Genomic DNA, 15,058 nt, shown 5'->3' with positions numbered 1-15,058 from the left:
ATAAGATCTTTAATAAAACTAGATTTGTGTATTAAAAAAAAAAAGTTGCCTCTTGCTAATGAGGGGGGAGGGGACATATAATCAGATTTAAAGTTTATCTTTAAGTAAAGCGGAGATCTGGGCAGTGTGATTGGCTGTAGTATGATCAGCGATGTGATTGGTTCTCACCGGATTTTGATTCTCTTCCTCCTGCAGCTCGGCCGGGAATGTTGACTTCAAAGGAAAAGCCAAGTGGGACATCTGGGAGACCAAGAAAGGTGAGCGCAGTGGGTGTGGCCTGTGAGCGGTCTGCATTGAACATTCACCAGTGGTGCCCAGCCGGTCTTATGATTGACGTATCCAGAGGGCGGCATCACCACATCCCCCCCAGAGGGTCATCTCTCTGCTCATTGGACAGTGAGTGTGATGACTGTCCAATGTGGGTGGAGAGGCGGATGGAGAAAGTGTGGGGGGGGGGGTCCCTGGGCGCAGAGGGGGACAGAGGAAAGTGGGGGGCGGGGGGATGTCCCGGGGGGGTGTCCCTGGGCAGAGAGGGGAAGTAGGTGTGTCACTTCCCCACAATCGCCCCTATATTGCAGGGGATGACTGTAACATGAATTCATGCTGCATGCAGACTTCAGGGTCGGGTAGTAAGCCAATCACAAGAACGGGGGAGACTGAATACACAATGCTGTTGCCATGACTGCAAGAGGTGTGGGAAGACTCATTTGAATTTGCAGTCCTAGCCAATCAGCAATTTCTTCAGAAGGAGAGAAGCGGACCCAGAATAAACAGGCTGCATGAAATCCAATAGGGAGTTTCCCTCCTGTGTAGTTCTCTCTAGATCAGGGGTCTCAAACTGGTGGCCCTCCAGCTGTTGCAAAACTACAAGTCCCATGAGGCATTGCAAGGCTGACAGTTACAAGCATGGCTCCCGCAGCCAGAGGCATGATGGGACTTGCAGTTTCGCAACAGCTGGAGGGCCGCCAGTTTGAGACCCCTGCTCTAGATTGAAGTGCAAGTCCTCTGTGCGGGGGAGGTGCTCTGATCGATGGATGACCCCCCAGGGCTCTTCATGTGTGTATATTACAGAGCATCTGGGAAGTATTCACAGCACTTCACTTTTTCCACATTATTTTACAGTCTTATTCCAACATGAATTAAATTCATTATTTTCCTCAAAATTCTACATTCCCCATAATGACGACCTGAGAAGATTGTTTGAAAGCTTTGCAAATTTATTAAAAATATAAAAGGAAAAAAATCCCATGCCCACAAGGCTCCTCCTCCTCCCCATGCCCCCGAGTCTCCCAAGGCTCCTCCTCCTCCCATGCCCCCGAGTCTCCCAAGGCTCCTCCTCCTCCCATGCCCCCGAGTCTCCCAAGGCTCCTCCTCCTCCCATGCCCCCGAGTCTCCCAAGGCTCCTCCTCCTCCCATGCCCCCGAGTCTCCCAAGGCTCCTCCTCCTCCCATGCCCCCGAGTCTCCCAAGGCTCCTCCTCCTCCCATGCCCCCGAGTCTCCCAAGGCTCCTCCTCCTCCCATGCCCAGGAGTCTCCCAAGGCTCCTCCTCCTCCCATGCCCCCGAGTCTCCCAAGGCTCCTCCTCCTCCCATGCCCAGGAGTCTCCCAAGGCTCCTCCTCCTCCCATGCCCAGGAGTCTCCCAAGGCTCCTCCTCCTCCCATGCCCCCGAGTCTCCCAAGGCTCCTCCTCCTCCCATGCCCCCGAGTCTCACAAGGCTCCTCCTCCTCCCATGCCCCCGAGTCTCCCAAGGCTCCTCCTCCTCCCATGCCCCCGAGTCTCCCAAGGCTCCTCCTCCTCCCATGCCCCCGAGTCTCCCAAGGCTCCTCCTCCTCCCATGCCCCCGAGTCTCCCAAGGCTCCTCCTCCTCCCATGCCCCCGAGTCTCCCAAGGCTCCTCCTCCTCCCATGCCCCCGAGTCTCACAAGGCTCCTCCTCCTCCCATGCCCCCGAGTCTCACAAGGCTCCTCCTCCTCCCATGCCCCCGAGTCTCACAAGGCTCCTCCTCCTCCCATGCCCCCGAGTCTCACAAGGCTCCTCCTCCTCCCATGCCCCCGAGTCTCACAAGGCTCCTCCTCCTCCCATGCCCCCGAGTCTCACAAGGCTCCTCCTCCTCCCATGCCCACGAGTCTCACAAGGCTCCTCCTCCTCCCATGCCCCCGAGTCTCCCAAGGCTCCTCCTCCTCCCATGCCCCCGAGTCTCCCAAGGCTCCTCCTCCTCCCATGCCCCCGAGTCTCCCAAGGCTCCTCCTCCTCCCATGCCCCCGAGTCTCCCAAGGCTCCTCCTCCTCCCATGCCCCCGAGTCTCCCAAGGCTCCTCCTCCTCCCATGCCCCCGAGTCTCCCAAGGCTCCTCCTCCTCCCATGCCCCCGAGTCTCCCAAGGCTCCTCCTCCTCCCATGCCCCCGAGTCTCCCAAGGCTCCTCCTCCTCCCATGCCCCCGAGTCTCCCAAGGCTCCTCCTCCTCCCATGCCCCCGAGTCTCCCAAGGCTCCTCCTCCTCCCATGCCCCCGAGTCTCCCAAGGCTCCTCCTCCTCCCATGCCCCCGAGTCTCCCAAGGCTCCTCCTCCTCCCATGCCCCCGAGTCTCCCAAGGCTCCTCCTCCTCCCATGCCCAGGAGTCTCCCAAGGCTCCTCCTCCTCCCATGCCCACGAGTCTCCCAAGGCTCCTCCTCCTCCCATGCCCCCGAGTCTCCCAAGGCTCCTCCTCCTCCCATGCCCCCGAGTCTCCCAAGGCTCCTCCTCCTCCCATGCCCCCGAGTCTCCCAAGGCTCCTCCTCCTCCCATGCCCCCGAGTCTCCCAAGGCTCCTCCTCCTCCCATGCCCCCGAGTCTCCCAAGGCTCCTCCTCCTCCCATGCCCCCGAGTCTCCCAAGGCTCCTCCTCCTCCCATGCCCCCGAGTCTCCCAAGGCTCCTCCTCCTCCCATGCCCCCGAGTCTCCCAAGGCTCCTCCTCCTCCCATGCCCCCGAGTCTCACAAGGCTCCTCCTCCTCCCATGCCCCCGAGTCTCACAAGGCTCCTCCTCCTCCCATGCCCCCGAGTCTCACAAGGCTCCTCCTCCTCCCATGCCCCCGAGTCTCACAAGGCTCCTCCTCCTCCCATGCCCCCGAGTCTCAAGGCTCCTCCTCCTCCCATGCCCCCGACTCTCACAAGGCTCCTCCTCCTCCCATGCCCCCGACTCTCACAAGGCTCCTCCTCCTCCCATGCCCACGAGTCTCACAAGGCTCCTCCTCCTCCCATGCCCACGAGTCTCACAAGGCTCCTCCTCCTCCCATGCCCCCGAGTCTCCCAAGGCTCCTCCTCCTCCCATGCCCCCGAGTCTCCCAAGGCTCCTCCTCCTCCCATGCCCCCGAGTCTCCCAAGGCTCCTCCTCCTCCCATGCCCCCGAGTCTCCCAAGGCTCCTCCTCCTCCCATGCCCCCGAGTCTCCCAAGGCTCCTCCTCCTCCCATGCCCCCGAGTCTCCCAAGGCTCCTCCTCCTCCCATGCCCCCGAGTCTCCCAAGGCTCCTCCTCCTCCCATGCCCCCGAGTCTCCCAAGGCTCCTCCTCCTCCCATGCCCCCGAGTCTCCCAAGGCTCCTCCTCCTCCCATGCCCCCGAGTCTCCCAAGGCTCCTCCTCCTCCCATGCCCCCGAGTCTCGCAAGGCTCCTCCTCCTCCCCATGCCCACGAGTCTCGCAAGGCTCCTCCTCCTCCCATGCCCCACAAGGCTCCTCCTCCTCCCATGCCCCCGAGTCTCGCAAGGCTCCTCCTCCTCCCCATGCCCCCGAGTCTCGCAAGGCTCCTCCTCCTCCCCATGCCCCCGAGTCTCGCAAGGCTCCTCCTCCTCCCCATGCCCCCGAGTCTCGCAAGGCTCCTCCTCCTCCCCATGCCCCCGAGTCTCGCAAGGCTCCTCCTCCTCCCCATGCCCCCGAGTCTCGCAAGGCTCCTCCTCCTCCCCATGCCCCCGAGTCTCGCAAGGCTCCTCCTCCTCCCCATGCCCCCGAGTCTCGCAAGGCTCCTCCTCCTCCCCATGCCCCCGAGTCTCGCAAGGCTCCTCCTCCTCCCCATGCCCCCGAGTCTCGCAAGGCTCCTCCTCCTCCCCATGCCCCCGAGTCTCGCAAGGCTCCTCCTCCTCCCCATGCCCCCGAGTCTCGCAAGGCTCCTCCTCCTCCCCATGCCCCCGAGTCTCGCAAGGCTCCTCCTCCTCCCCATGCCCCCGAGTCTCGCAAGGCTCCTCCTCCTCCCCATGCCCCCGAGTCTCGCAAGGCTCCTCCTCCTCCCCATGCCCCCGAGTCTCGCAAGGCTCCTCCTCCTCCCCATGCCCCCGAGTCTCGCAAGGCTCCTCCTCCTCCCCATGCCCCCGAGTCTCGCAAGGCTCCTCCTCCTCCCCATGCCCCCGAGTCTCGCAAGGCTCCTCCTCCTCCCCATGCCCCCGAGTCTCGCAAGGCTCCTCCTCCTCCCCATGCCCCCGAGTCTCGCAAGGCTCCTCCTCCTCCCCATGCCCCCGAGTCTCGCAAGGCTCCTCCTCCTCCCCATGCCCCCGAGTCTCGCAAGGCTCCTCCTCCTCCCCATGCCCCCGAGTCTCGCAAGGCTCCTCCTCCTCCCCATGCCCCCGAGTCTCGCAAGGCTCCTCCTCCTCCCCATGCCCCCGAGTCTCGCAAGGCTCCTCCTCCTCCCCATGCCCCCGAGTCTCGCAAGGCTCCTCCTCCTCCCCATGCCCCCGAGTCTCGCAAGGCTCCTCCTCCTCCCCATGCCCCCGAGTCTCGCAAGGCTCCTCCTCCTCCCCATGCCCCCGAGTCTCGCAAGGCTCCTCCTCCTCCCCATGCCCCCGAGTCTCGCAAGGCTCCTCCTCCTCCCCATGCCCCCGAGTCTCGCAAGGCTCCTCCTCCTCCCCATGCCCCCGAGTCTCGCAAGGCTCCTCCTCCTCCCCATGCCCCCGAGTCTCGCAAGGCTCCTCCTCCTCCCCATGCCCCCGAGTCTCGCAAGGCTCCTCCTCCTCCCCATGCCCCCGAGTCTCGCAAGGCTCCTCCTCCTCCCCATGCCCCCGAGTCTCGCAAGGCTCCTCCTCCTCCCCATGCCCCCGAGTCTCGCAAGGCTCCTCCTCCTCCCCATGCCCCCGAGTCTCGCAAGGCTCCTCCTCCTCCCCATGCCCCCGAGTCTCGCAAGGCTCCTCCTCCTCCCCATGCCCCCGAGTCTCGCAAGGCTCCTCCTCCTCCCCATGCCCCCGAGTCTCGCAAGGCTCCTCCTCCTCCCCATGCCCCCGAGTCTCGCAAGGCTCCTCCTCCCCCCATGCCCCCGAGTCTCGCAAGGCTCCTCCTCCTCCCCATGCCCCCGAGTCTCGCAAGGCTCCTCCTCCCCCCCATGCCCCCGAGTCTCGCAAGGCTCCTCCTCCCATGCCCCCGAGTCTCGCAAGGCTCCTCCTCCCATGCCCCCGAGTCTCGCAAGGCTCCTCCTCCCATGCCCCCGAGTCTCGCAAGGCTCCTCCTCCCATGCCCCCGAGTCTCGCAAGGCTCCTCCTCCCATGCCCCCGAGTCTCGCAAGGCTCCTCCTCCTCCTCCTCCCATGCCCCCGAGTCTCGCAAGGCTCCTCCTCCTCCTCCTCCCATGCCCCCGAGTCTCGCAAGGCTCCTCCTCCTCCTCCTCCCATGCCCCCGAGTCTCGCAAGGCTCCTCCTCCTCCCATGCCCCCGAGTCTCGCAAGGCTCCTCCTCCTCCTCCTCCCATGCCCCCGAGTCTCGCAAGGCTCCTCCTCCTCCTCATCCCATGCCCCCGAGTCTCGCAAGGCTCCTCCTCCTCCTCCTCCCATGCCCCCGAGTCTCGCAAGGCTCCTCCTCCTCCTCCTCCCATGCCCCCGAGTCTCGCAAGGCTCCTCCTCCTCCTCCTCCCATGCCCCCGAGTCTCGCAAGGCTCCTCCTCCTCCCATGCCCCCGAGTCTCGCAAGGCTCCTCCTCCTCCCATGCCCCCGAGTCTCGCAAGGCTCCTCCTCCTCCTCCTCCCATGCCCCCGAGTCTCGCAAGGCTCCTCCTCCTCCTCCTCCCATGCCCCCGAGTCTCGCAAGGCTCCTCCTCCTCCTCCTCCCATGCCCCCGAGTCTCGCAAGGCTCCTCCTCCTCCTCCTCCCATGCCCCCGAGTCTCGCAAGGCTCCTCCTCCTCCTCCTCCCATGCCCCCGAGTCTCGCAAGGCTCCTCCTCCTCCTCCTCCCATGCCCCCGAGTCTCGCAAGGCTCCTCCTCCTCCTCATCCCATGCCCCCGAGTCTCGCAAGGCTCCTCCTCCTCCTCATCCCATGCCCCCGAGTCTCGCAAGGCTCCTCCTCCTCCTCCTCCCATGCCCCCGAGTCTCGCAAGGCTCCTCCTCCTCCTCCCATGCCCCCGAGTCTCGCAAGGCTCCTCCTCCTCCTCCTCCTCCCATGCCCCCGAGTCTCGCAAGGCTCCTCCTCCTCCTCCTCCTCCCATGCCCCCGAGTCTCGCAAGGCTCCTCCTCCTCCCATGCCCCCGAGTCTCGCAAGGCTCCTCCTCCTCCCATGCCCCCGAGTCTCGCAAGGCTCCTCCTCCTCCTCCTCCCATGCCCCCGAGTCTCGCAAGGCTCCTCCTCCTCCTCCTCCCATGCCCCCGAGTCTCGCAAGGCTCCTCCTCCTCCTCCTCCCATGCCCCCGAGTCTCGCAAGGCTCCTCCTCCTCCTCCCATGCCCCCGAGTCTCGCAAGGCTCCTCCTCCCATGCCCCCGAGTCTCGCAAGGCTCCTCCTCCCATGCCCCCGAGTCTCGCAAGGCTCCTCCTCCTCCTCCCATGCCCCCGAGTCTCGCAAGGCTCCTCCTCCTCCTCCCATGCCCCCGAGTCTCGCAAGGCTCCTCCTCCTCCTCCCATGCCCCCGAGTCTCGCAAGGCTCCTCCTCCTCCTCCCATGCCCCCGAGTCTCACAAGGCTCCCCCTCCTCCCCATGCCCCCGAGTCTCACAAGGCTCCTCCTCCCCATGCCCCCGAGTCTCACAAGGCTCCTCCTCCCCATGCCCCCGAGTCTCACAAGGCTCCTCCTCCTCCTCCCATGCCCCCGAGTCTCACAAGGCTCCTCCTCCTCCTCCCATGCCCCCGAGTCTCACAAGGCTCCTCCTCCTCCTCCCATGCCCCCGAGTCTCACAAGGCTCCTCCTCCTCCTCCCATGCCCCCGAGTCTCACAAGGCTCCTCCTCCTCCTCCCATGCCCCCGAGTCTCACAAGGCTCCTCCTCCTCCTCCCATGCCCCCGAGTCTCACAAGGCTCCTCCTCCCATGCCCCCGAGTCTCACAAGGCTCCTCCTCCCATGCCCCCGAGTCTCACAAGGCTCCTCCTCCTCCTCCCATGCCCCCGAGTCTCACAAGGCTCCTCCTCCTCCTCCCATGCCCCCGAGTCTCACAAGGCTCCTCCTCCTCCTCCCATGCCCCCGAGTCTCACAAGGCTCCTCCTCCTCCTCCCATGCCCCCGAGTCTCACAAGGCTCCTCCTCCTCCTCCCATGCCCCCGAGTCTCACAAGGCTCCTCCTTCTCCTCCTCCTCCCATGCCCCCGAGTCTCACAAGGCTCCTCCTTCTCCTCCCCCTCCCCCCATGCCCCCGAGTCTCACAAGGCTCCTCCTTCTCCTCCTCCCTCCATGCCCCCGAGTCTCACAAGGCTCCTCCTCCTCCTCCCATGCCCCCGAGTCTCACAAGGCTCCTCCTCCTCCTCCCATGCCCCCGAGTCTCACAAGGCTCCTCCTCCCATGCCCCCGAGTCTCACAAGGCTCCTCCTCCTCCCATGCCCCCGAGTCTCACAAGGCTCCTCCTCCTCCTCCCATGCCCCCGAGTCTCACAAGGCTCCTGCTCCTCCTCCCATGCCCCCGAGTCTCACAAGGCTCCTCCTCCTCCTCCTCCTCCCATGCCCCCGAGTCTCACAAGGCTCCTCCTCCCATGCCCCCGAGTCTCACAAGGCTCCTCCTTCTCCTCCTCCCCCCATGCCCCCGAGTCTCACAAGGCTCCTCCTTCTCCTCCTCCCCCCATGCCCCCGAGTCTCACAAGGCTCCTCCTTCTCCTCCTCCCCCCATGCCCCCGAGTCTCACAAGGCTCCTCCTCCTCCCCATGCCCCCGAGTCTCACAAGGCTCCTCCTCCTCCCATGCCCCCGAGTCTCACAAGGCTCCTGCTCCTCCTCCTCCTCCTCCCATGCCCCCGAGTCTCACAAGGCTCCTCCTCCTCCTCCTCCTCCTCCCATGCCCCCGAGTCTCACAAGGCTCCTCCTCCTCCTCCTCCTCCCATGCCCCCGAGTCTCACAAGGCTCCTCCTCCCATGCCCCCGAGTCTCACAAGGCTCCTCCTCCCATGCCCCCGAGTCTCACAAGGCTCCTCCTTCTCCTCCTCCCCCCATGCCCCCGAGTCTCACAAGGCTCCTCCTTCTCCTCCTCCCCCCATGCCCCCGACTCTCACAAGGCTCCTCCTTCTCCTCCCATGATGAATTTAATCCATTTTGGAATAAAGCTGTAACATAACAAAATGTGGAAAAAGTGAAGCGCTGTGAATACTTTGGGGCTGGGAGGTGTTGTGACTGATGAATGACCACCATTGTTTTGGTTGCAGGGATGAGCCAGGAAGACGCTCGCTCAGAGTACATAAAGCTGGTGGAGGAGTTGAAGGAGAAGTACGGATGCTGAGAAGAGGAAGGTGAAGGATTTGGGGCGTCTCTCCCGCCGCCGTCCGTCTCTAACGGTTTCTTATGTATCAATAAATCACCATTGTTACTTTTCATCCTTTGTGGCTCCAGTTTTGTTTTTATATTCTTCCTCCAGTCATGTGACAGTGGGGGGCGCTATAGGTGGAGTTCTTGTTGGGAATCTAATGTCCCCTCCCCCAGTCACATTAATATTATTATACATTTATATAGCTCTGACATATACCGCAGTGCTGTACAGAGATCACTGAGCCAATCACATCAGTCTCTGTACAGAGGAGCTTACACTCTAATGTCCCCTCCCCCCCACAGTCACATCAGTCTCTGTACAGAGGAGCTTACACTCTAATGTCCCCTCCCCCCACAGTCACATCAGTCTCTGTACAGAGGAGCTTACAATCTAATGTCCCCTCCCCCACAGTCACATCAGTCTCTGTACAGAGGAGCTTACACTCTAATGCCCCCTCCCCCCACATCACATCAGTCTCTGTACAGAGGAGCTTACACTCTAATGTCCCCTCCCCCCCCATCAGTCTCTGTACAGAGGAGCTTACACTCTAATGTCCCCTCCCCCACAGTCACATCAGTCTCTGTACAGAGGAGCTTACACTCTAATGTCCCCCCCCCCACAGTCACATCAGTCTCTGTACAGAGGAGCTTACACTCTAATGTCCCCTCCCCCCACAGTCACATCAGTCTCTGTACAGAGGAGCTTACACTCTAATGTCCCCTCCCCCCCCACAGTCACATCAGTCTCTGTACAGAGGAGCTTACACTCTAATGTCCCCTCCCCCACAGTCACATCAGTCTCTGTACAGAGGAGCTTACACTCTAATGTCCCCTCCCCCCACAGTCACATCAGTCTCTGTACAGAGGAGCTTACACTCTAATGTCCCCTCCCCCCACAGTCACATCAGTCTCTGTACAGAGGAGCTTACACTCTAATGTCCCCCCTCCCCCACAGTCACATCAGTCTCTGTACAGAGGAGCTTACACTCTAATGTCCCCTCCCCCCACAGTCACATCAGTCTCTGTACAGAGGAGCTTACACTCTAATGTCCCCTCCCCCCCATCAGTCTCTGTACAGAGGAGCTTACACTCTAATGTCCCCTCCCCCACAGTCACATCAGTCTCTGTACAGAGGAGCTTACACTCTAATGTCCCCTCCCCCCACAGTCACATCAGTCTCTGTACAGAGGAGCTTACACTCTAATGTCCCCTCCCCCACAGTCACATCAGTCTCTGTACAGAGGAGCTTACACTCTAATGTCCCCTCCCCCACAGTCACATCAGTCTCTGTACAGAGGAGCTTACACTCTAATGTCCCCCCCCACAGTCACATCAGTCTCTGTACAGAGGAGCTTACACTCTAATGTCCCCTCCCCCACAGTCACATCAGTCTCTGTACAGAGGAGCTTACACTCTAATGTCCCCCCCCCCACAGTCACATCAGTCTCTGTACAGAGGAGCTTACACTCTAATGTCCCCTCCCCCCACAGTCACATCAGTCTCTGTACAGAGGAGCTTACACTCTAATGTCCCCTCCCCCCACAGTCACATCAGTCTCTGTACAGAGGAGCTTACACTCTAATGTCCCCTCCCCCCACAGTCACATCAGTCTTTGTACAGAGGAGCTTACACTCTAATGTCCCCTCCCCCACAGTCACATCAGTCTCTGTACAGAGGAGCTTACACTCTAATGTCCCCCCCCACAGTCACATCAGTCTCTGTACAGAGGAGCTTACACTCTAATGTCCCCTCCCCCACAGTCACATCAGTCTCTGTACAGAGGAGCTTACACTCTAATGTCCCCCCCCCCACAGTCACATCAGTCTCTGTACAGAGGAGCTTACACTCTAATGTCCCCTCCCCCCCACAGTCACATCAGTCTCTGTACCAGAGGAGCTTACACTCTAATGTCCCCTCCCCCCACAGTCACATCAGTCTCTGTACAGAGGAGCTTACACTCTAATGTCCCCTCCCCCCACAGTCACATCAGTCTCTGTACAGAGGAGCTTACACTCTAATGTCCCCTCCCCCCACAGTCACATCAGTCTCTGTACAGAGGAGCTTACACTCTAATGTCCCCTCCCCCCACAGTCACATCAGTCTTTGTACAGAGGAGCTTACACTCTAATGTCCCCCCCCCACAGTCACATCAGTCTCTGTACAGAGGAGCTTACACTCTAATGTCCCCCCCCCCACAGACTATTATTATTATACATTATATATCTCTGGTGTATAGCGCAGTGTTGGGTCTTTCGGTGTCTGGATTGTCTCGCACTCATTATCAGCAGGACCGGGCTTGTTGGTTTGGTAGGTAGTCATGGTGGATGGCAGCCTATCAGGTGGGGGAGGGGTCCTAGGGACTTTCTCAGGTATAGTGAAGTTATTGGCCATTGGAGGAACCGTATCTCCTGATATATACTGCGCTCTCTGTGGGCGGCCCCTTCAGTGGGGGGGGGCTGGGGCGCTCTCTGTGGGCGGCCCCTTCAGTGGGGGGCTGGGGCGCTCTCTGTGGGCGGCCCCTTCAGTGGGGGGCTGGGGCGCTCTCTGTGGGCGGCCCCTTCGGTGGGGGGGGGGGCTGGTGCGCTCTGTGGGCGGCCCCTTCGGTGGGGGGGGGGCTGGGGCGCTCTGTGGGCGGCCCCTTCGGTGGGGGGGGGGCTGGGGCGCTCTGTGGGCGGCCCCTTCGGTGGGGGGGGGGCTGGGGCGCTCTCTGTTGGCGGCCCCTTCGGTGGGGGGGGGGCTGGGGCGCTCTCTGTGGGCGGCCCCTTCAGTGGGGGGCTGGGGCGGCCCCTTCGGTGGGGGGGGGGCTGGGGCGCTCTGTGGGCGGCCCCTTCGGTGGGGGGGCTGGGGCGCTCTGTGGGCGGCCCCTTCGGTGGGGGGGGGGGCTGGGGCGGCCCCTTCGGGGGGGGGGGGGGGGGGGGCTGGGGCGCTCTCTGTGGGCGGCCCCTTCTGACTTGAATTCAGACAATGCCAGGACAGAGGCTTACATCCACCACCAGGGAGGAGCCAGAGGTCAGGCATTGCGTAGAATAGTGGAACTGATTCTGGTTTTCCAGCCTTCACCCCCCACACGGGTCACATGGACGGGCCGTCCTCTGAAGACGTCTCAAGTCTGGATTTCGATGGTCTCTTTACCTGGAAGTGTTTTTTTCTCTCGGATCTGAACACGGAATGTGGGCTTCCTGCCCCCCAGATATATAATGGAGCCCCCCCCCCTCCCCACGCAGAATGTATATTCGGAGGATCGGCCGGAATGATGTGTAGCGGGTCCCGCAGCCTCCTGAGATACTTGTGTCACATCTCCCGGGAGTCTGCAGAATCGGCACAGCGATCGGCCCGGGAGGTGGTGGGTCTGGCTCATCGTTGGGGCTGTGATGTGGAAATATGAGGCCTACAAAGATTTTCTGTTTCCAATCATCTTCATCTTCATCATTCTTTTTTATTGGCTTTTCAACAAAAAGGAACATTTTTTTTTTTTTAGAATTACAAAATCTAAAACCAACATCACTGTTAACATCCAATGCGTTTCGGGATATTGTTAAGGAACAAATACTTTGTGGGGATGTTGTCCATCAAAAAGGGGTGTGACCAGAAGAAGAGAGAATCCATCCAGAAGCTCCTCCCCCATCACATAGACATCCACTGGTGGCCCATCAGGGAGGGGGGATCCATATCTCATCAGAAGGGGGTTTATCTTGTTGGACGCCCCTTTGCTCTTCAGCGGGGGGCCGAGTACCACAAGACTCTTCCGACCCGGTGCAATGGTTTCCTTGGCTGCTAAAAATATAAATATGAATTTGGGTAGATCTCGGGGTGGAATGTTCAACCGCCCAATCCAAGCGCCCCTCGCGATATTCACCACTGTGACCGAAAATACATCAAAGTCCCGCCCCCAGAACCGTCCTAAGCCTGGGCCATGCCCACCACAGGGGAGGAATACCCGGCATTCCGGGACTGAATACCACCCGGAATAACCCTTGCCTCTACCCATCAGAGATTCATAATACCCGCATGAGGCTTCCAGGCTTGCCAGTCCACTTCATCAGGGTCTTAACCTTCAGAACATTTACCCCCCCTCAATGACCAGGTCATATTTTGCAATACAGCGTTACTTTAACTGACCAATTGCACGCTGTGCCCAAATAAAATTTTATTTTTTTTCCCACAAATAGATTTTGCTGGTATTTGATCACCTCCTCCGTTTGTTTTTTATTTTTTTGTTCTATAAAGAAAACGATCCCAGACATTTTTGAAGTTAAAAAAAAAAAAAAAAAAGTTTTACTTTCTGCTATAAAACATCTAATAAAGAAATTTTATTCTTTACATTTTTTTTTTTTTTTTTATCAGTTTAGGCCGATATGTATTCTGCTACATGTTTTTGGTAAAAAAAAAAAAAAAAATCCCAGTAAGTGTATATTGATTGGTTTGTGTAAAATTTCTCGCTCTTACAAATGATGGGATTTATACTGGAAATGTGTATTTATTTTTACTAGTAATGGCAGCGATGAGAGACTTCTAGCGGGATTGAGGCGGGCATTCTGACACTAACTGACACTTTCTGAGAAACGGTGATACTAAGACCCCTTTCACACTGGGGCGTTTTTCAGGCGCTTTAGCGTTTAAAAAAAGCGCCTGAAAGATTCCGCAACTGCAATCCCAATGTAAAAGCCGGAGTGCTTTCACATGGAGACGCTGCGCTGGCAGGGGGCGTCAAAAAAAGTCCTGCAAGCAGCTTCTTTGCAGCACTTTTGGAGCGGTGAATACAACGCTCCTAAAGCGACCCCTTCCCATTGAAATCAATGGGAAGCGCCTGAAAAACGCTATTGGCAGCAGCGTTTTGTGGGCGCTTTTAACCCATTATTTGGCCACTAGCAGGGGTTAAAAGCGCCCCAATAACGATCGAAAAACGCTGGTAAAGAGCTGCTAGTCTAAGCTGCGCTTTTTGAGCGTTTTTCGGGCGCTGACATTGTGAAAGGGCTCTTACAGCACTCGGGGCTTTCGCATTGGGACTGCAGATGGGGCTTCTTTCAAGCGCTTTACAGGCGCTTTTTTTAAACGCTAAAGCTCCTGAAAAACGCCCCAGTGTGAAAGGGGTCTAATACAGGGGCTAAAAATATATACTGTCACTGTACTAATGACACTGACTGGGAAGGGGTTAACTGTGGGCCTAGCCACTGGTTTTTCACAGTGTGGGAGAGATACTTATACTAGGGGAAGACATGGATCCCTGCTTTTCCTCCTGTCAGAAATGGCGATCTGCCTTGTTTACATAAGCAGACTGCCGTTCTGCCTCTCTGCAGGATGATCGGCGGACGTAGAATCCGCGGTACCTGCCGCTGGGCTCTGGTGGCATGCATGCGTGCCCACTACCCAGAGGAGCCAGATCGTATGTGTGTATATATATATATAGTGTGTGTGAGAGAGATATGGGATGCTGCACACAGCTGCCTCACAACTGCTATGGGGTGGACGGGAAGTGGTTAAGGTCCTTCTATGCCAGTTGATGGGGCAGTTTAGAGAACAAATCGTTTTATACAGAACTGAAATACACCAACCCCCCCCCCCCCATGTAGACATCTATTCTCAGCGTTTTGTGTGGCAAGGTCAGCGCTCAGTTTTTGAAGAGAATTTGTAGAAGGTGAAAATATTCAGAGGGCGGCATCTCTAAGTAAAGTAGGACGAGGCGCTTGTGCCCTTGTGATAAAATTGGGCCATCCCTTGCCCATCCCCCATTGAAACTGTTGAGATTGCAAGCCCCCGGTGGAAACAAGGGGTTGATAATAAGGGGGGGGGGGGGTATCTGGGATATGAGGGGAGCGATGGGGTCACCTCCTACAGGTCGGATCCCATAAGCCTTTGGAGTGGGAGAAGGTCGGGGTCTCAAAAGAGCTTTGTGATGTTCTGGAAGGGAGCCAAAGCACCAGTTCTGTAAGTGGTGGGGGGGGGGGGGGGTGAGCTCGGGGCCTCCAGTCCGGCCGATAATAGGAAGAACGTAATTGAGTCAGTTGTGCCGCCAAATAATATCAATACCAATCGGCTTCCCTTCGTCCCCCAAATAAATTTGAAGGTTTTTTGCTTGAATTTTCCAGATTGCGGGGGCTTTCCTGGTTTTGAGGGGGCTCTATGGGGGGGGGTGCATGGGGGACACTTGGAGGGGTCTTGCTTCGGATTCAAGTCCATGTTTCCCCAGAACACACACAGACTCTGGAATCTGGGGGACCTGGAAACATATTTGGGGTCTCTGACTTCTTTAGACTGTGAGCCTCAGAGCAGATGTTAATATAATCAGAAAACCAACCTGGTGGTCCTTTTCTATAATCCGTTCTTTGTGTCTTTATCCCATTGTGTATCACTGGATAATGGGCTCATCACACATATCGGAGTCCACAACCACCAAAACGAAACGGCTCGGTGGGGT

General features: G+C 58.9%; 1 protein-coding gene across 1 annotated transcript; it reads left to right on the top strand.

Annotated features, from left to right (window-relative positions):
• Positions 1–212: 212 nt before the first annotated feature.
• Positions 213–8,711, top strand: LOC144000262 (acyl-CoA-binding protein-like; the record flags this gene model as incomplete). Its single annotated transcript, XM_077493996.1, is given in 2 exon segments — positions 213–257; positions 8,544–8,711. Coding segments are annotated over 2 exon segments (119 nt in total), but the record flags the coding sequence as incomplete, so codon positions are not given.
• Between the last annotated feature and the right edge of the window lie 6,347 nt (positions 8,712–15,058).

Source organism: Lithobates pipiens, unplaced genomic scaffold, assembly GCF_037356315.1.
Source record: "Lithobates pipiens isolate NorthernLeopardFrog02 unplaced genomic scaffold, aLitPip1_a1.2 Scaffold_196, whole genome shotgun sequence".
Classification (NCBI taxonomy): domain Eukaryota; kingdom Metazoa; phylum Chordata; class Amphibia; order Anura; family Ranidae; genus Lithobates; species Lithobates pipiens.
This window is presented reverse-complemented; position numbering and strand designations above follow the sequence as displayed.